At 35.8% G+C, this 21,377-nt stretch overlaps 1 protein-coding gene across 1 annotated transcript in view; it reads left to right on the top strand.

The window, feature by feature from the left end:
- Dcdc1 (doublecortin domain containing 1) overlaps positions 1–21,377 on the top strand; it is a 469,865-nt gene that overhangs the window by 45,077 nt on the left and 403,411 nt on the right. Inside the window, 1 exon segment of the mRNA XM_008851730.2 lies at positions 11,081–11,247. Within this exon segment, the coding sequence (XP_008849952.2) occupies positions 11,081–11,247 (167 nt within the window).

Here is a 21,377-nt window from a genome sequence, read left to right as displayed (position 1 = left end):
GAACTGGAGTTAAGGACAGTTCGTAGCCACCATGTGGGTGCTGGGAATTGAACCCAGGTCCTCTGCAAGAGCAGTCAGTGCTCTTAACCGCAGAGCCATCTCTCAAGCCCCGATTTTAATCTTTTATAATGTATACTGAGTCAGCATTTAAATTTTTATCATGGTCTGGAGTGATTTCATGATTTTGTTCCTCCCCCCAGCATCTGTCTTTACTCAGTACTGCTAGCCTCACTCTGTTATCAAATAATTTTGTTTCTGTTCTAGTGCCCTATCACACAGTTTTCTCTGCTTAGATTCTCACTTATTATGTTCTTGGGCAAACTGTTGACTACTTATCATGAGGTCTTAATTTACATGGTATCTAAAATTTTTTCATTTCATGTGTATAAGTGTTTTTCTGGCATGTTGCACCATGTGTTTGCCTGGTGCCCATAGAGAGCCCAGAAGAGGGCATCAGATTCCCTGGAACTGGAGTTATATTACATAGAGTTGTGAACCACCATATGGGAGCTGGGAACTAAACTTGGGTCCTCTACAAGAGACCAAGTACTCTTAACCACTGAGTCATCTCTCCAGCCACATTAAGTCTTAATTTAAATATTAATCTGCTTCACTCAGTCTACTAATTTAAATGTTTATTTCACCCAGAACACCCTCATAGACACACTTGGAATAATATTCAGCAAATATCTGGCTAACCTGTTGCTCTGTACTGTATTACTTACTTTTCTGTTGCTGTGATAAACTACCATGACCATTGCAACTTACAGAAAGAAGAGTTTATTTGGCTTACAGTTCCAGAGGGATAAGAATCCATCATGGCAGGGGAGCATGGCAGGAGGGAGGCAGCCAGAGCAAAAAGCTGAAGTGTTCACATCTTCAAGGAGGCACGGGAAGCAGAGAGGGACAAACTGAAAATAAGCAAGGCTGTTCAAAGTCTGCACTAGTGATGTGCTTCCCCTAGCAAGGCCACACCTCCTAAACCTCCCCAAACACCACCACCAACTGGGGACAAAGTGTTCAGATTCTTGGAACCTATGGGGACATCCTCATTCAAGCCACCACACCCTGTCAAGTTGACATGTAAAGTAGCATTACAAATGAGTCTTCTGTTCATAGCTTCTGGTCTGTAATTATCCCTACTGGATTTAATAAAACTTCTCTTGGAGTTATTTGTTAATGTCTATCTTTTCTCTAGACTGTAAACTATGAGGTTGGAGACTTTGTAATCTTCCCAGTTCATTCTAAGGCCAAATAATTACATAAAGCAGATATTGCAAAATGTAGAATGTAAAAGTTAGGAATATTGCCCTTCTCTGGGAAACATTGTGCTTAGATTATTTTTGGGATAAGTGGAAAAATATAGACACTGAGAGTATAGTTAAAATATTTCTCTTTCCTTTTATACTCTAAAAAGGCCTAGCAATAACCTTACATAGCTAATACCTACTCCTGTTTTGATGATTGTGGAATTCTACAATGTGCATACAGTCTGTGCTCTAGAAATTGTGTTGCTTTCTTAGCTAGAGGCAAATAACTCTTAAGAATACAGAGTGCATCCTATAGTGTAGTCCCATTAGGGATAACTCTGTGTGTGTGTGTGTGTGTGTGTGTGTGTGTGTGTGCGTGTGTGTGTGTGTGTGTGTGTGTGTGTGTGTGTGGTATGTGTGAAAAAATGTAAGGCAGAGCACACCCACTCACAACTTTCTTTGCCTTGGATGCTTATCTACTTCTCTTTGACTTACCATTAGTAGGATTTGGAATGCTGAGTAATGTATCCAAAACCTTGCACATGCTAGGCAAATGTTCTATCATTTTGCTACACCTGCAGCTTCTCCTCCACTTTTTAAATAGATACATTTAAAAGCAAATAGTCATGAATTATAAATAGGGAGTTTGAGAATAGTGTTGCTTTGAATTCAAGGCCAGCCTGATCTTGTCTTTAGAAAACCTCACAAAATAACAACAATAAAACACCAGTAAATAGAAAACTAATAGGAGGTCTGCAAGCATTGCATGCCCTTTTACCTTGTTGAAGACATGCTCCATGCCTGGAAAGGGGCATGCATATTTGTTATTAACTTGATAAAAGAGAGTAAAATGGTATACCCTCTTTCCAGTGAATAAATAAATGATGGTGTTGGAAATCTCAAGTTCTGTGTACATTTCTTCATGAATCTCTTCTTCTGTTAATTAAATATTTTCTTAATAGTGAAGGCTCCATGTTGGGTCCTAATGGCTTTTGTTTGTTTTACTGAGAGCTCAAAAGCCATTTTGTAATTTGTTTTAAATCTTATCAGGGAATTAAAATAATGCTTATGGATAAACTTTATACAGTTAAGTATTTGTCTCTCTTGAATTCTTAAGTGCTGATCTCCTTTATCTTTAAAATTTTATGAAAATAAAAAATATACACAAAAATTCAATAAAAACAAATTTTAAAAAATTAGGTTTTTTGCTAAAAAGGTACCAGTTCTGGCAGTAATTATTAGTCTATAAATGTGTCTAGGTTGAAAATTGTTCTCTATAATGGCAGCCAGTTAATGGCCGCTCCGAACTGGCAGACACAGCTCAGGAAAGCCTGTGACATCAGAACTGCCCTTTCCGTGGCATTTCTTTGGCTGCAGAGTTCCTTAGAAATGTCCCCAGTGTCTCCCAATGGTTTGTAGGCATCAGATTTGGGGCACCATTGCTGTTTAGATGTGGGGGCTGGAGAGATGGTTCAGTAGTTAAGAATACTGGTTGTTCTGCAGAAGACGTGGGTTCGAATCCCAGCACCCACATGGCAGCTAACAACTATTCATAATTCCAGTCCCAAGGGATCCGACACCCTCTTCTGACTTCTGTGGGCATTGCACGACATGGGTGCACTTACCTACATGCAGGCAATACATGAAAACACATAAAATAAAAATAAAATAAAAATAGAGCATGCTATGTTCTTTACTGTTGATCTACAGAAAAATTTAAGAATAATTTTCTTAAATTTTCAAAATTCTTTTTGGTGTCCTCTTGGATCAGTGTCCTCTATTAAGTGTGAGCATGCACAGTTATGCGGTATGAACAGTCACACAGTCTGATCTGCTCGTTTACTCTAGTTTTCATTAGAAAAGCCCTGTTGAAATCTTTAAAACTTAGGCTCTCTTTTGTCTTTGTAGAAATATGATCATCATTCCTAGGCTTTGTTGGAATCAACTTAGGTCAGTATTTCATATAAAATCTTAAACCAAGTCTGTGCTCCTTCGCCCTTCTCCCTGAAGGTCTCCCTGTGTTCTGGTTGTTATGCCTCATCTTTCTTAGTCTTCAAACTCCAGTACCAAAAATAGTAATCTGATTCTAATGATTCCTCCATAATATTCAAGTTTATTATTAATATAATAAGCATAACTGTCTATGGGGAAAAAAGCCTAATTGATCCTTCCAAGGCTCTCCATTTAAAAGAATATGACTCAGCAAAGATTTTTGTTTCCTAAGAGTTTTTGGATGAGATAAAAATAGTGCACAATATGTAAAATGTTTATTATAGAAAATTCTGCTTTTGTGAACCAAACATGGAGGAAGAATCTCAAAAGGGAACCCTCCATTGTAGCTCTGGAAACTCCTGACATTTATCTATTCTGTCACATTTAAAATATATCATGATATACAAAAGTTACAACCTAAGTAAAGGATTTAAATGTAAGTAATGGTGACTTAACATTTCCTTTTAACAAGACAACACACTTTATTGAGATTGACTCTTAGATCTCTCTTAATTAGGTGTATTTCTTCCAGGTATCATTATTATTGCTTTTTATACTTTAAAAAAAAAGGTAAAAAGGAGAAGATGAAGTATGTTTTTGAGATTTGTGCTAGTGTAACTGCAACAGTAGAAGTTTTAACTTTATAATTAGCTTGCTTTGGAATGTTACCTATATAGATATAATTGCTTTGCATACTTAATTTTCTTCCTGGGTTTTACTATGCTTTCTATTATATCTCTTATTAGGGTCAATATTTATTTTGCACCTCTTTTAACCATGTTTGAATTAAACATTTTGGGAAAGGAATATCAATGTCAAATTAGTTAAAAGCATAAAAGTGTCAATAATTAGCACAAACAACTATTAAGGACATTTAAAAGGCTACTGCTGCTAGGTTTTAGGAAATTTATGTATTAAGTTTCATATAGTTTACTTTCTAAAATTAGCAAAAGACTTTAACTTTTTATATAGCACTTTGAAGTTTACAGAAAATGTTCCATATATATTCATTTACTGTGTATTGTTACAGATTACTGCCAATCAAGGTAGAGCATATACAATTAATTCCCAGTATTTCTCTAAGTAATCTTCAGTTTCATATATACCAATTCAACTACGCTATTTTACATCAGTACTAAAAATCAGATATTTTAGATGCCCAAGAAATCAAGTTCACAAAAATACTTGCATTTTCCAAGACACACACTATTATTTTTGTTAAGGGGAATGGCAGGATTCAGACAATAGAATCCCAGCTTATTTCTATTTGTATAAATCAAGTCATTTAAATAAATGAATTGTGTATGCTGACCTGTTCTACCAATGTGCTACTGGGGGTGTATGAAAAAAAGATGTGCATGGTGGGGGAAGTAGAAAGAGGCATAAAGCGCATTGGAAAACTACCAAATGTCCCCTGCAAATGGGCCCTATTCAGAATCAGTAAGCGTATGATGAGTGAAGTGGTTTTGAATATCGCCTTTAGATTCCATGCTGTTACAAGGCCAGCCCTGAACATGGCAACTCTTATTTCCACACACAGTACCTCTTCACTCTCAATTTAACCCCAAAATCTGATGAACCCATTACTCCATACTTGATTTCATGGAACAAGGAGTAGATATAGTTACAAATGATCAATCACAAGCCGTGAACCAAAGCAGCAAAGCATTAACAATTCACACCATCTCGGTCCACTTGCTCAGGCAGAAGATGTGCCAGCATATTTAATGCACAGCTACTTCGTTCAGTTTAAGAAAAGGCATGACTCGGGCTGCATTTTCAAACCAGAGGTGACTTTCCAAGATTTATACTTCCTAAGCCCCAATGCCAATGCTCATCCACATAGAAGCAATTAAAATAGCCAGGTGTCCTGTGAGGGACATAATGTCTAAACTAAATTTCACCCAGGTAAAGCCAATATGACCTGAACAATCCTTTCCTCCAGTGTGTCCCTATTTTGTTTGATCCTATCATACAAATCAATGTCTTTCACACAAGAATTATAACACTGTAGACCCCACAGGCAATGTGCCATCAGTTTAATAGGATCACTGGAAACTAAAGCAGCTGTGAAAGATTGCTCTAAGTAGAGCAATTGTGCACTTGTCATTTTGTTCAGTGGAGGAAAATTCCAAATTTGGGTAGGCATCGGTATTTAAGAAAATGACTGCTAAATCTTTTCTCATAAGTACCATAGAGACAATAAGATTTGACATACAGCATGTAAACAAAAGTATACAGCGGCTGTTAGGTTAGTTTTGTTCGAATAAAAACACATTGATATAAATCAAGCGACACAGGAGACAGCATCTTCTCCATCATTCAGTTCTTCCAGAAGACCATACTTTAGATTGGTGCCTGCTGGTTTTTCTAGGACCAGGAGCTTCTAACTATTACCTAAAGTTGAAGATGAACACCCTTTTACCCTGGAGCAGACTCTTTGCAGGCATACTTCCTGGTCTGGGAAACTGCAAAGCTCAGTAGTTTTTAAGAACTCACTGTGTTTTGTCCAGGGGGTGTGGGGAGTAATTTTTAGATGGGTCAACTTCATTTTCAAAAATAAATTTCATTTGAATTGGTGGGGAATTTCCAAACATCTTAATGTATTTCTAAACATCTTGTCAGCAATGAGCATTTTCAAGGCTTGCAGTTCCAGCTGCTACCACAAGCCATATAGTAGTTTCTTCAGTGGTAACTGTGCTCTTGGCAGTACTTTTCTTTCAGAGTCACGTGTATTCTGACTGAAGCATGAAAATTAAAATACGTGAATTATAATTCTGGGTATTTAATTGGCATGAATTTTAATTTTAAATTGGAAGCAGGTTGTTTAATATCTTTGGTTATTTCCTATGCTTTTTGAGAATAAACTAATAAATTTCATAGAATTCAGTGCAGCGTTCAGAGAGCTTCTAGTAATGTAAAATGTTGCTTGAGGAGAGAGATGCATATTCCCCAGGTATAGGTCTTGACAGACCATTCCAGTCTGTAACTCACTGATAATTTCCATTATCTTTGTGGTTTCTCTTTAAGGGATTTTTGGCTCCTTGTTGTGAACTGCTCTCGTGGTACCCAAGACTACTCAAGGTTTTTATCAGTAATGAGATGGTTTTACTGTAAGATCCTATTCAAGGCTGTGAAGGTGGTTTTTAGATTTAGCATTTGAATCCATTGTGTTTGGAGGCCATAGAGAGAATTACCTTTCCTATTTCAAACAGCTATTTTGAACTTAATCCAGTATTGCTGCTCTGTTTTTTAAATTGTATTTATTATTTTTATGTTATGTGTGTGAGTTTATTGCCTGCATGTAAGTAGGTGCCCCATGTCATGCAATGCCCGCAGAGGTCAGAAGAGGGCGTTGGACCTCCTGGAACTGGCATTCTGAACAGTTGTTAGCTGCCATGCAGGTGCTGGGAATCGAACCCGGATCCTTTGCAAGAGCAACTGGTGCTCTTAACTGCTGAGCCATCTCTTCAGCCCCTGTTTTTAACTTTTTATTGTGTGCTTTTCCCTATAAAAGCATGACTTATGACAGGATAGAGTAAACTTCGTGAGAGATTTCCAAGGACTTTTAGAAATACCCACCTCTGACCTTCTGGCTAGTTAATGAAAGCTTTGTTGCCACATCTCATGATTTTTAAAGTAATGTTTATTTTCTCCTTAATTTAAAAAATATTACAAAGAAAACTTAAATAATTATGCATGGTTTATGTGTGTTTTGAAAATCTTGTTATAGTTATGCTTATTTCTCAAATTTGTAGTAGATTGTAAAAGTTTACAGTTCTGAGTGATTTTGTGTACCTGCACTCATGGCCCTAAAACTTAACTAAATGACTATCCACAGTATAACTGAAGTACTGTGTGTTGATTCAGTAGTAGTCATGAAACACTGCTTCTTCCAAACTAAAAGACACTATGACCTAATATACTAATTAGCCTTATTTATCTATTCCATGTTGTATATCATATTTTATCCCATAAAAATATAGAGCTATTACTTGCCAAGTAAATATAAAATAAAGCTGACAAAACACAATACCATGGGATTTACTGGAGGAAGGAAGTGGGAAGGGAGAGGGTAAGGATGAATACAAATCTTTAAGGTGAAAATAAAAGTCCAAAAATGCTGTAGGTTGCAGAGAGGAGACAATTATATTTAAATAATTAACATTCGTTATGACCATTGGAGGAGAAGAATATACTAATCTGAGAAAAGGGGAGAATAAAGGCTGTCAACAGCATGAAGGGCAGCCATGAGTTATGTGCTCTTTTTACTCATGTGTTCAAGGTTAGCTCCAATTATTAGATTGTCAATTTACCTGAAGTATACAACCGGAGACAAGGAGCCAAACCCACTGAAATCTTGCAGCTTGCAGGGTGTATAGGCATTTCTTTGTAAGCAGTTGTGTTCTCTCCAGGCATTACTTTTTCTATCTAGTCACATGTGACATGACTGGAATGTGAACCCACTGAAAGTGTTAGATTAATTTTCAATTTACCTGAAATGCATCATCTGATATTTAAGAAAATGTATAGAAGGTAACTATTCATATAACTTTTTATCAGTGGTAGAAATGACCCGAGTTGATGATCACTGTATGTATATTAATACATTCAAAGGCTGATATATTTTTAATTCACTTTACTATGAAATGTTGAGTGCTTGCTTAATGAAAGTACTGAATGGCAAAGATGTTTTCACTATCAAGTTAATAGGAGATACTAGGTAGAATACCTCAAGTAAAGACCTCCTGCATATGAGGAATGCTCGAGTATAGTTTTGCACATCAGCACTGAACAGCCATAAGATAACCTTGAATGAGGCAGTATTTCTGGGTAGCAGTTTGAAGAAGGGGAAGTACATAGTTTGGAAGGACATGGGAAATAATATCCTGGACTTTATCCTGTTAACATATAGATTTGTACTTTTTTTAAAGGCTAAAGCATATCCATTGACCTTTCTAAGTAATTGTCCTAAGTTCTTGTATGTATTTACATAACAAGATGAAGTTTTACTTCAGAAAAGGAGAAAAGAGTAGCTTTACATAGTAGAAGAAAACCATTGGTTAAGAAGTCAGGTGTGGTGGCTCACACCTGTAATACCAGTGCTCGGGAGTAAGAGGCAGGAGGATCAGAGCAAGCTTGAGGCCAGCCTGGTACCAAGTGAGATGGATGCAATCAGGGCAACAGGTTTGTTTTAAACAAACAACAAGAAAACAAAATAAATCAAAACCAACCAACTAAACAAAGTCTTGACTGAGCTCTTCCTTGATGTGGATATTATGAATACCCTCTAAAATTTAATATGAAGTAATCCATTCCCAGGGTAAAATCTATGGTTGATGTGGAAAAGTCAAGGGATTTCTTAGACCAACCCATCTGTCCCCTTTAAGAGAGAATTCCTTAATTATGTTTAATACATTTTATTTTTCAGCATAACATAGAGGCTGCTATATACTTCCTTTCCAAGTATTTAGACTATCATTTTCTTATGTTTTCTGTCCCTTCCTACTTAGTGGAAACATTGTTTGTTCTTGGAGTGTGCTTTGTCTTCCTTTTCAAGATCATCAAAGTTACTAGTGTGAAGCTTCCCAAAAGAAAGAGCCTGCTAATCCCTAGTTCAGAGGCTAACCTTTATTAGTGCTCTTGTGGTTATAATGAGGACCTGCTTCCAGCAGGGAGATGCTGGGATCTTGAACAGATTATTCAACAAGTTCAGAGCAGATTCGGAGTCTCTTATAAACCCTGCTTGTGAATACTGCTTTCTTTGCTTTACTGTTTCTGGTTTCCATAGTTTTCCTAATTACATAAACCGTGTGGAGCTTGGGAGCTCTCAGTATCAATTCTGACACTGTGGTGGTACACATTGTCTAATTTTTATATTTTTTCTAAGTTGCACATTTTTCTAAAATTGTTAATGGAGAGTATGAACTGAAAAAGGTAGTTTTATGTTAGAAAATCTAGTAAATGCTTTTTGAAATCTTTTGGGCTGACATAAAGAACTTGAAAATTGTTTTCTGATAAAAATAGATGAATAAGACATGAATCTCAGAATTTTCTCAGGCTTAAATTAACTTGAGGATGTAAATCTTTTAAGTTTATTTTCTGATTCTCAATTTAACTTTTTTCAACTTAATTCCTATTTATACTGCTTTTCAGTGTTCAAAAAGTGTGCTAGTTGAGTGAGTATACCCATTAAAGATATATGAATTAGAATCAAATACACAGTAATATAGAGGTGATGTGGCAATAAACTCAAAGTACTGACAAATTTTAAATTGTCTTTATTTGGGAAAAATTATAAGAAAGATTTATTTGTATTACTCATTTTTTAAAAATACTGGACACTAGAAACTTTCTCTTTCGGTCTTTATTTCTTTTTTAGTACATGTGATGTAAAATTTTTAAAAAGTTTAAGCCACTTGCTATGATATAACAGAGAAAAGTAGTCACTGTAAGATTTTAAGAATAGGACTGAGAGAGCAAATTTCAGGAATTAATTTCCAACAGTGGATGAGTGCATTTTATACATACGTCTGCAAAGATGACTAGTCATCAGGTTATACTTTCCTTCTGATTTTATTCATAGTAATAGAAAATCTTCAAAACTTTACCTCCAACATTCTTTTAAGTGTTGAACATATTTGACTTTAAGTTGTTCTTTGTAGAGAGTGGGGGAGCCTACTGCCCTAAAATGCATGACTTCTTCACTAAAAGTAAAATGTAACAGACTACCAGTAGCAAAGGCCATTTGCATAACTCAGCCTCTCAGTAGCTCGACTGAACCTAATTGTAATTCAATTTTCAGGTTGCAGTGCTAGGCCTCTGCATAAAACATGTAACATATAACATAAGCCATGGGAAGACCTGTTTTCTTTTCTGGTGATCTATTTAATTCAGAGTGATGTAGCCAGCATCTATAGCTAGATCCTGTTTGTATGTTTATCTTTGGGATATGTATATACAGTTTGATAAAGACCATGTTAAATAAAAGTAATATACTTTTATTTTTCTGGGTCCCAAGATCTTATTTCATTATTTCTGGCTTTTCAGAGGAAAATTAAATTTAGAAAAGTATTAGCTAGCTGCTATGTTATTTCAGTATTTTACACTAGAAAGACTTCATAAGCTAATCATATGAAAAAGTATATAAACATGTCTGTCAAATCCATGTGGATCTTGCATTACAGGCCCACCAGTAAACATCCTTTATATGTTTACAGAGCTCACGCTGGAACAGCATTCCTAAATCCATGACTAGGAACTTGCAAACACAAATGTCTGATGACATGCTTAACACTCTCCCCTCTTACTTTTAAACAGTCTTACCACCCCGTTTCCTGGGTTGCTTTAAGGAATGGGAGTGAAAACCTGGATAGAAAGGCTTGTAAAGCTGTGGATATTTTATGAATAATTTCCAGATGTGATATTTTAGGTACATAGTCTCCTCTACAGGAAGCTATATACAGAAACAACATGGATCTTACAATTTTATCAGGACAATGCAAGTAGATTTCAGCAAGGTTGGTTCCAACTCATCTGTGATAAATGAGAAGATAAGGCAATCAGTGCACACCACGACACTCTGTGCAGCTAGTTAGACGCACTTCAGAACTATTCAGGTGTGCTCACAAAGCTTATGAGACTTGCATGGGGGGTGTCTCAATATAAATACATCCTTCATGGTGGCCACTAGTAACACAGGAATTGCCTTGCTAAGACTTAACCCAGGTCAGATATAAATAATAGATGTTAAGAGTTAGCTCTGCTCTTGGGGCTGCATTCCAGGCTGTATTTCAGTTGGGTCAAAGGAATTTTTTTTCCTTTCTTTTCTCCACTAGTTCCTCTGCTTGAAAAATGCCTACAAAATTCCATCACACCTTTGCGTGGACCACTTTGGGTCTCTAAAGGAGAAGGTTTCAGCCCCTCAGGCGCTAAGACGTTCATCCAAGGAGTTCTTGTGGCCTTGTACCAACGATTAAACTCTACAAAAAATTATTATAAACAGGTGAGTCATCCCTCTTTAAAAACTGCCCTTTTACATGTTTTAAAAATTAACTTGGTTCTATATATGCAATGATTGGCATTATGTGGTAAAAAGAACTGTCATGTGTATTTTGTGGGTGCTTGTGAGGAAGCCAAAATGCTTCTATAATCTCAAAGCCAGCGATAATGGGGCTAATTGTATCTGTTGTTTGGTATGGGATGTGATAGGTCTCATCTTTCCTTGCTGCATACTGGGCAAAGCAAAGCAGCTCCTCATGTGGAAGTTGTATAGTCACCTACATTAAGGCAGCAAATGAATGGCTCCTCAATCATTTGGAGTCTTAGATCCCTATTTGTTTTTCACTCTAAACTCAAGTTGCTATTGTAGAAATTGATCTAAAAGAAAACAAATCACATTCTAGAGAAATGAAATTGTGTAGGAACTCCATGTCAAAAGTAACTCACTTCACTCATGCTTATTTAACTTGTATATTTCAGGAACAAACACATACTTGATAATGTGTTTGGACTAGATTAGGCTAGATCTTGTTTTTACTTTCTATATATTCTTCCTGTACTTGTGTTTGCATGTATTTATGTGTATGCATATGCATGTTGTCTTAGATATTTTTGTAACTACTTTGGCACATTTTATTTATCTTAAAGAAGGACTTACATTGTAAAGCAGAATAATTAATGTAATTTGGAAGTAAAAATGAGTTGCAACATTTAAAAATTTTTTGTTCTCGGACTTAAGTGAAGCAAACGTTTTTACTATGTTAAAAACTAGGTTTTGCATTTTGAACTTTGATGTTCTGTTTTGCAACTCAGCTCATTATCTCAGGCCACAGGCTGCTGAAAAATGAATATTTTGAAGACACCAAGCTATTCTTTGAATTCAGAGAGGAATGGGAGAGAGGTGGGCCTGAAATGTCAGCCGCAGTGTTCGCATAGCACCTCCTGCTGTCTGCTAGGAAAAGAGCAACTTGTATTCACTGGAAGAAAGTGTTGAAAGACAGTATCCAGAACCATGAAAAATATTTGGAGAAACTTTTATAAGGAAAAATGTGTCTAGTTTGCCCTCTAATTCATATCAGTTAATCCAGAAAGAGGATGAGTAGTTGTCATAGACAAGTTGAATAGAGATCCAAACTCATTTTAATGTTTTATTAAGCTATCAAAGATTAAAAACTGGCCTAATTATTTTATGGTACTTAACCTATTTTATATCGAGACATTATGTTATTTATATTTGATGATATTATAAAATGGATTACGATGGCTGAATAACTATTATTTGATATTGTATAGTTTCACTGCATTTACTAGAGAATTTAAAGTTAATGTTAAAGAGAACAAAAGGCCATTTTCCAATGCAAGAAAATCACGTTTTAAATTAAATGCTGGAGAGTAGCATTTTCCACCTTTCGTTACATGTGAAAGTAGTAGAGATAGGAAACATCTTGAAGGTAATGACAGGCTTCATTTCTGCTCTTCTAAACACTTAAAAATTAAATTGGCATAAAAATTTAACATTCAGTATACTGTGAAAAAAAATGCCTTGAGAGTCACTGCTTTACATTTAAATAGTGTATTGCTCAAATTGCTGAAAATATGTTGTATTAAATATTAGATGTAAATATGAACAAAATTTCATCATTGCTGGTAAATGTTAACCCCAACAATATCATTATTTATGAGTTCTTAGCAAATATCCCTGTTAGCATTAACAGACCTTATTTGAACTGCATTCACTTAAATTGACCTTTGGGGTGATAGCTTTTTCTTTTGAATTCTATGTCTGACTGTGTTAAGGACTCATTACATAGGTGAAATACTAATGAATGATGGTTCCTGATCTGTGAGCAGATCTAAAGTTTATAAATTATAGGCATATATTAACTCTTGCCATCGTTTCCATTTATTGTACTTGTAACATCTCATAGAAAACTATATGGTTTTGTTGTTTGTCTAAAGTTAATGCATTTAAAAATTTGACATTCTCAAAGGAATTTCTTTAAATAAATTGTTATAACATAACTTTAAAAGAAAATTCAGGGCTACTGATTTTCTGTTGATGAACTGCCTCATCTTTTCATTTGACTCTTTAGAGTCTCTATTACAGCATGCAGCTGAATTAAGCACATTACATTAGGGTGGTCTTAAATATATACTGATTCGTGTATATTAAAATGAGATATATTTAGGATCACATAAAGTCACTTAGTCTTACATTTATCACATTTATTTCCTTCACAGTGGAAACATCTAAGAAATTGCTGAGAGCTAAGCAGAATCTGTTTAATTAGTAATCTTTGGAACAGTACAAGGGCTTTCCTATGCAATGTTGTTAACACTTTCTGCAGGGCCAGCCCCAGCTCATTAGCATTCTTGTTGTGTGCTGCTGGTGCTGTTGGTGGGGGTGTTGAAGTAGGAATGCCATTGTGTCGAGTTCCAGTGTTTGGGGACAAACACTGCTGTGGAAGGAACGTGTGAAAAGGCCACAGTCCTGTCAGTGAATGAGGAAGGCTGTGCTTTCTCTGTGCTTCAAGCAGGGAAGCTGTCATTCATAGGCCTAACACAGCCAAACAGAGGCCAAAACACAAGCCTGCACTACCTTTTAAAATGATATTAGTGATTTTTAAACATCATCTTCTTTATTTATGATCCTATATGGAGCTTTTAGTTGCTGTCAGTAAACAAAATAAGTCAGTGTTCAGAAATACTGTAAAAATGAATGAAAGTCCATGGAACTGTGCCAGGCAGTTATATAAATAACGACTGCGAATACTGCAAATCGCCACAGTTTGAAGTACAAGCATGATTTGGATTTGGGGAACTTTCTGGAAATGACTTTCTAATTTAATGATTTTAAATCAACTCTTTAATGTTTTTCCACAACTAACAAAACTCCTAGAGACTAATGTATGGCACTTTGCCCTCTTTAAGAAATACCATTTTTAAATGAGCTCATAAACTTCCAGTTTTAATCATTTAAAACTATTAGCAATCTGGCTCAGTTGTTATAGAGAGTAGAGTCACTTGGATTTCAGAGAGAAACAAAGAATACGACTTTATGAGCTCCATCTTAATTATGAAGGGAGTTTTATCTCTTGTGCTGCTAGGATGTGAAAAAAAAATGTATCATGTAACCAAGAGATTACATTTTATCCTACTAATTTTTTAGCACTTTGGAAAAGAAATGATCAAATTTAAGTTAGGTTTTAGCTTAAATCAAAATAAATCAGTAAATCCTCAAGTATTTCCTAAGATTCTGAGGCATTTTCTAATCTTCGAATATATAGTGAAAAACATTAGCAATTTCTATTTACATCTGAAACTGCAAGGAAACTTTTGTTTTGAAAATTTGTACTTGAGCTATTTATAATAAACCATTACTTAATAAACTTTGTGGAGAACTACATAATTTTTTATTTGGGTGATTTAAAGTTTTGCATGTGTTTAGATTTTTGGTTTTAAACTGATAAAAGTACAGTTATATGCTTTTTCTAAAAGTTTCATATTTGATGCATTGGTTTGAGAAATCTAGATACTGAATTTCTCTTTAAAAATTTAGGTTTCACTGTTTAAACTGCAGCTGTTTAAATAGGAAGTAACTGTAATTTCAGTATATGCAGGTTTTGCAGCTCAAAATTAAAGCATATTTTATTAATGTACAAATTAAGATCTTCCTAATCCCTTTTTTGTGTTTAAAAGATTGTAGAAACTAGCAGTGACTTACTTTACATACTCTTTCAATAAGTTTGATAATTAGATATCAAATATAACAATATAATTTTTTTCAGAAATGATTTAGTTCAATACATACTTGAATTATACTTATTACTGAGAGAATATATTTATTGCAAAAAAGTTTAATATTTTATTTTCACAAAAGAAGTGTTGAAAAATCTGTCTTTTTAGATACTATGTTTTAGGTCAATCAGAATTGTTAGTCATAGAACTACTAAAGGTGTAACTATTTCTATATCGTCTGCTTTGCTGTGTGTACTGGAGAGTGCAAATGAAATTGAGTGTTTCCTTGAATTAGCCTTTCTGGGGCTGTGCTCAAAATACTTCCATTTTGAACAAACTTCTTCATGTCCTTTGAAACCTCTGCATACAATTTCTAATTCATAAACATAAGTTACTACCATGAGCATGAAAATAGCATGGCAGTCTTTCCAAAGCAAAAACTACTCCTGAAGGTTCAGGTAGGTAATTTTTTAAAATATTGGCTTTTAGTGAATTTGGTGAATTTTTCAGAATATTATATATTTTTCTCCCTGAAACCAAGCTGCATTCTAGTTACTTGAAGTACTTTAAGATCCTTAAACTTGTGTCTTCTTCTAAGTGTCATGCTTTGAGCAGGCCTAACATCAGTTAAATGAAGTGAAAATTGCATTCTTGTCTTGATAGAGATGAAAATGGATTTCTGGTCATGAAATAGATGTAGTTGTCACTTTTTAAAAAAGGTGTCAGCAGTTTGCTTCAGCGAGTAAGGTGCCAATTCAGTATGGCAGTAAACTTGTGATCTGAGCAATCAATAAAATGCTTCAATAACTTCTGCTTCATTACACTTATAATAAGAGGCTATAGATCCACGGCACATAAAATGTTGATAAAGAGGATATGTGGGAATCGACTGGGACAATTTTCTGAAAGTACAGTAAGTGCAATATTGCCATCTAGAGTTTGTGCATAGGTAATTATTACAGAGGGGGGAAGTGGCTTTGGAATAAAACACAGAATAATATTGAAATACTGTTTATTTTCTGTCATCTGTCCATGACATATTTATCTTTGTGGAACATTTCATTTGATTTGTCATAAAGCAGATATTTCAGAAGAAAAATGTTCAGATCTGTATTTTTCTCTAATTCTCTTAGAATTATATGATCAAATGTCAAATATATGTCTGGCTCATAATTGGAATTTTTAACATAAAAACTATTTATTAAATAACTCACTTTGGAAAAAGGCAGTGTTTTTTTGATATGGCATTTTAGTTATACAAAACCAGAGAGATTTAATGACATCTCATTTAGGGCCTCTAAATGAAAATAGTCCCTTCATTACTATTAAATACTCTTTCAAAAGAATGAAGCCAATTTATTTTTAAGGTGATACTTTAAATATATTTAATCAAAAAACTATAAGACTCATGTAAAGAAGGTAGACGTCCCTGCTTCTGTAATTATTATCATTTTGATGAAGTATGAATTCCATTTTGGGATTGGCTAAGACTGTCTTTTCACCTTTCATGTTAAAACAATGCGTATCACCTTATTTTTAAACACATTTTAAAAGAATGAATGTAGAAAATGCTTTTAAATAAAACATTATTGAATATGTTTTCCCCTCTAAAGTTGTGACTGCTTTATTGATTTTTTTTTTTTTTTGGTCTTTTGAGACAGGGTCTCCCTGTAGCCCCAGCTGTCCTGGAACTCACTGTGTAGACCAGGCTGGCCTTGAACTCACAGAGATATGCCTGCCTCTGGCTCCCAAGTGCTGGGATTAAAGGCGTGCACCACCATGCCCGGCTTTATTGAAATTTTATAAAAATCTGATTTTAAGGATTTTGTATACTTAATACAGATAGAGTAACTTCATATGCCTATGCATTGGTTCAACAAAGAAACCTAACTAACTGGAAAGGTCCTTGCTTCTTCCGTTTATGTCTTTTTATATGTACAAGTTTGTTGAGTGAGGCCTTCAGAGTCCTCCAACAAGAGTAATTTGGCATTAATATATGAATAATGCATTTAAAATGTGTTATTTACATATTTTATATTTTCTCATAACTATAGTATGAGTTCTGCAATAGAAAAACACAAATGATTATAAGATTATTTTCATTTCCTGACCAATTTTTTTCCTGTGATAGTCTGATGTTATCTCTGTCTTTATTTAAAATAATTCCTTAGACAAACATGTCTTATTTTGGAATTCATAATCATACTGAGTAGAAGGTGTTGCATTTTGAAACCTCCAAATAAATAGAGTTTGTTATAGTAAAGAAAGTAAAAGTTCCTGAAAAACTCTTTTAAATTCCTCAGCCCCATGCAGGTATTACTGCCCAGGAATGCTCTGAAATGAGAATAACTGTTATAGAGTTCTGGCAGCAGAGTGAAAAAGTGTGCTTGATAGATCCCTGAACAGTTTCAACACCCACAGGTATTATTTGCAAGAAAACAATCATACAGAGTCTTCAGCTGGTTAGAGAGGGCACCACATTCTGTCTTCACCTGACATCCTATCTGTTCTGTCAACATCCTGGGCCCTGTCTGCCACCCCTCCTCCCAAAACAGTAATGCTCACTGAGAGGTTTGTGTGAATGGAGAAGAATATGAATGTTTGCTTTTTGTTTGTTGTTTGGTGAAGGACTGAAATAGCACTGAAGGCCCATCCTTTGGAAACCAGCTATCTTGAGGACTGACTAGTATTTTCTGGTGCTATTCATATTGCTCAATGTAGTGGGTGACTGCTAATTAACATCACTGATTATTAAGACATCTGACAAATGATTGATAAAAGGAGACTCTTTTTGTTGTTATCATTTTTTGAAGTAGGGTCTTATGTAGCCCAAGCTGGATTCAAACAATACAGTCAAGGTAGTCCTGAATTCTTGATCTCCTACTTCCTCCTCCTCCTCCTGAGTGCTAGGATTACAGGCATGCACCACAATGCTTGACTTGAAAGAGAGAATTTGTTTTTTTTGAGACAGGGTTTCTCTATGCAGCCCTGACTTGCCTGGAACTTAGACCAAGCTGGCCTTGAACTCACAGATATCTAGCTATCTGTCTGTTTCTGCTTTGTGAGCACTGGATTTAAAGACAGAACCACCACGTCTGGCTAAAGGGATAACCTAAGTGTAAATAGTTTTGGAATACTGCATTTCTTTAATTCAGAAATAATTTTTCCTTTTATGTGTTGTTAATAAACATCCATCTTATATCTTACATATGCAGCAAAAGATGGAAATGAATGTAACAACTATTTGTATTATTTTCTAAAATACAGTCTTTTATGGTGAAAGAATATAGCAAGAATCAATTTATCAACACTTAATATATGTCATTGGGAAATGAACGTTGAAAGTTTAGAAAATTATATCATCAACAAAAAGTGCTGTTAAGATCCAGGACCTCATGATTGGTAAACTATATTGGTAAGCTATATCCCATAGAGGTGCACAGGATCAAATTCCTTTTCTGGCACATTTGGGACCAGAACTGATCTGGATTTCAGAAATTTTCTGATTTTGGGGTGTGTGCGTGCATGCGTGCGTGTGTGTGCACACGTGTGCATGCATGCATTCAAGATGTTCTTAGAAAAGGACCTATGTCTGAACACTAAATGTACTTATGTTTCATATACACTTCATACATATAACCTAAAAGGAAATTTTATTCAGCATTTTAATGCATCTGCATTCTGAGCACGGACCATCAGGGATGGAATTTTCCACTTGTGGTATCTTATCTGTCAGCACTCAAAAAGTCTTAGAATTTGGAATATTTCATATTTTTTAATTAGGAATGCTTAACATGTACTTAATAGAATGTCCTCATGTGGCTTAAAAACTGAAATAAGTTAAAATTAAATAAAATTGAGAATTCTCACTGGCTGCATTTCCAGTGCTCGATAGCTGCACAGTCACTTGGATTTTCTAGTAAGCAATGCTGTTGAAGAAGGAAGGCAGTCAACCTAATATTACAATTCTGTTTCTGGCATTGAATTCCTCCTTCCAGAAGCAACTACTTACAGCAGTGCAAGAAAAGTAAAAACTAAATTTGATTAAGTTGATCAGTTCTTTCAGTTAATGCTCAGCATTTTGAAAAACGCTGCACAGACCTGGACATGGTGGTGCATGCCTTTAGTCCCAGCAGTTGAGATGCAGAGGCAGAAGGAGAGGCAGAAGCAGAAGTAGAGAGGCAGAGGCAGAGGCAGAGGAGGCAGGGGCAGGGGAAGCAGCAGGGGCAGAGGTAGAGGCAGGCAATTCTTTATGAATTGGAGGCCAGCCTAATCTATATAGTGAGTTTAAGACCAGTTAGGCATATACAGTGGGATCCTGTCCAGAGAGAGAGAAGGAGAGAGAGGGAGAGGGAGAAGGAGAAGGAGAGGGGGAGGAAGATGGGGACAAGAAAGGGAATGGGGAGAGGGGAGAGGGAGGGGGAGAGGGAAGGGGAAGTATGTACTAGCATGTACTAGCATGCCAGTTTGAATATGGTTTGAAATCAGGTAATATGCCTTATAACTGCATTCTTCTTTTTCAAGATTGTTCTTTCTATGGGTTTCTTGACATTCTGTGTGAATTTTAGGATTTTTTTCTGTTTTCCACAAAAACGCCATGATATTTTTAAATTTTTTTGTTCTTGTTTTATTTTCAAATATAACTCATTTATTTTAATTTGTTGATTTTTTTTGTGTGTATTTCATACAGAACATCCCAAACAATCTTATTCATCTGTATACCCACTTCCCAAATGGCACCCTCCCACAGCCTCATCCCCCACCATGGGAGCCCATATACTCTGTCATCCTTGTTACTGTTTACGGTGTTGTTGGCATCCCCAGCCATTCCCCAGTGCTTGTCCATCTGCTGAATCTAACAGCCTATCTAGAGTTCCTTGTTTTAGGAAGATCAGCTCTTCTTCATCTAGCAGCAATCAGTTGCCAATATTCCTGTAGCTAAGATTGGGGTCTGCTGTTCATTTTCCCAGTTCTATGCTGAGTTACTGTCTGGGAGTCTCTAGGGCCACCCTGGCCAACAACTCAAAGGAAGGTATCTCCTGTGTGGCATTGTTTCTTGTTATGTAGACTTAAGCTATACATATGGACTCTTAAAGAATTATATTGACACCTTTAATCTTTGGTTAAAGATTAATCTTTGGGTGTTTAAGACCATACAGTTGGCCCAGATAAACCAATTTATTTTGACTCTTATGGCCATTTGAGGATTTGTTCTTCAGGGATCATGTGGGCTTGGGAGGAGCCCCTGGCTCCTTTCTTTTACCAGTTCCATCTATGTGAAGATAAGTCAAAGGTCCTGCTTGACTGTGGCTGGCTTCACTTGGAAGCATGGAGGAAATGTTTCCTCTGTGTTGACCCTCCTCTTTGTAGACTGGACACTGATTCAAGTCCATTTCATGGGGTCTCCATGGCCACCTTGATCAAGAGGACAGGTGACTTACCACAGTTACAGGACATATTGAGAGATGCTCATAGTCCCCTGGACCAAATTAGTATAGACCTCAAAGTATGGCTGTTAAACATCCAAGAAGGTTAGTTCCACCAGTCTGGTACTTTTAATTACAATGTGCCATGTAGATAAAGCTTGGGCAAAGACCAAATGTTCTCAGATAAACCTTGCCTAAATATATATTATATACCTTGAGCTAGTTTGTGTAATTTGTCAGTAGGTTGTTTGATTAATATGGTTCCTTCTGATTTTTTTTAAATCTAGCTAGGCATTATTTATATCTCGCATTGTCTAATCCTTCCACCATGGTTTCCCCATTTAAAGTGCACCCATTTTTCCCCTTTCTCCCTTAATAATACCCTTCTCCTATGGTCCAACTTCTCTTGAGCTCCTTTCCCTTTATCCCCTAGGTTCCTTGTATAACCTTCCCTCCCCCTCCCCTTAACCCAATTTTTATCCATATCTCCCTTATTAATGCCTATTTCCTACGGTTCTTCTCTTTCAGATTCTTTCTTTTCCTTTACCTCCCTGGTTCCTTTTCATTATCCTGGTTTCTGTAGTTATGTCTGGATACATACTTAGCAGGATTTGGTGCTAGGATCCACATATGTGGGAGAATATATGTCTCTCTTTTTTTTCTGAGTCTATGTTACTTCACTTAGTATAACAGTTTCTAGTTCCATCCATTTACCTGCAAATTTCATGATTTCATCTTTCTTTGCTGCTGAGTAAAACTCCATCATATAAATAAACTACATTTTCATTGTCCGTTCATCAATTGAGGGACACTTAGGTTGCTTCCATCTCTTAGCTATTGTGAAAAGAGCAGCAACAAACATGGATGTACAAGTGTCTCTGCAACAGGACAAGTTCTTTGGGTATATGCCAAGGAGTGGTATAACTGGGTCAAATGGTAGGTTCATTTGTAGTTTTCTAAGAGTTCTCCA

The sequence above is a fragment of the Nannospalax galili genome, unplaced genomic scaffold (assembly GCF_000622305.1).
Source record: "Nannospalax galili isolate Female #2095 unplaced genomic scaffold, S.galili_v1.0 scaffold11, whole genome shotgun sequence".
NCBI lineage: Eukaryota > Metazoa > Chordata > Mammalia > Rodentia > Spalacidae > Nannospalax > Nannospalax galili.
This window is presented reverse-complemented; position numbering and strand designations above follow the sequence as displayed.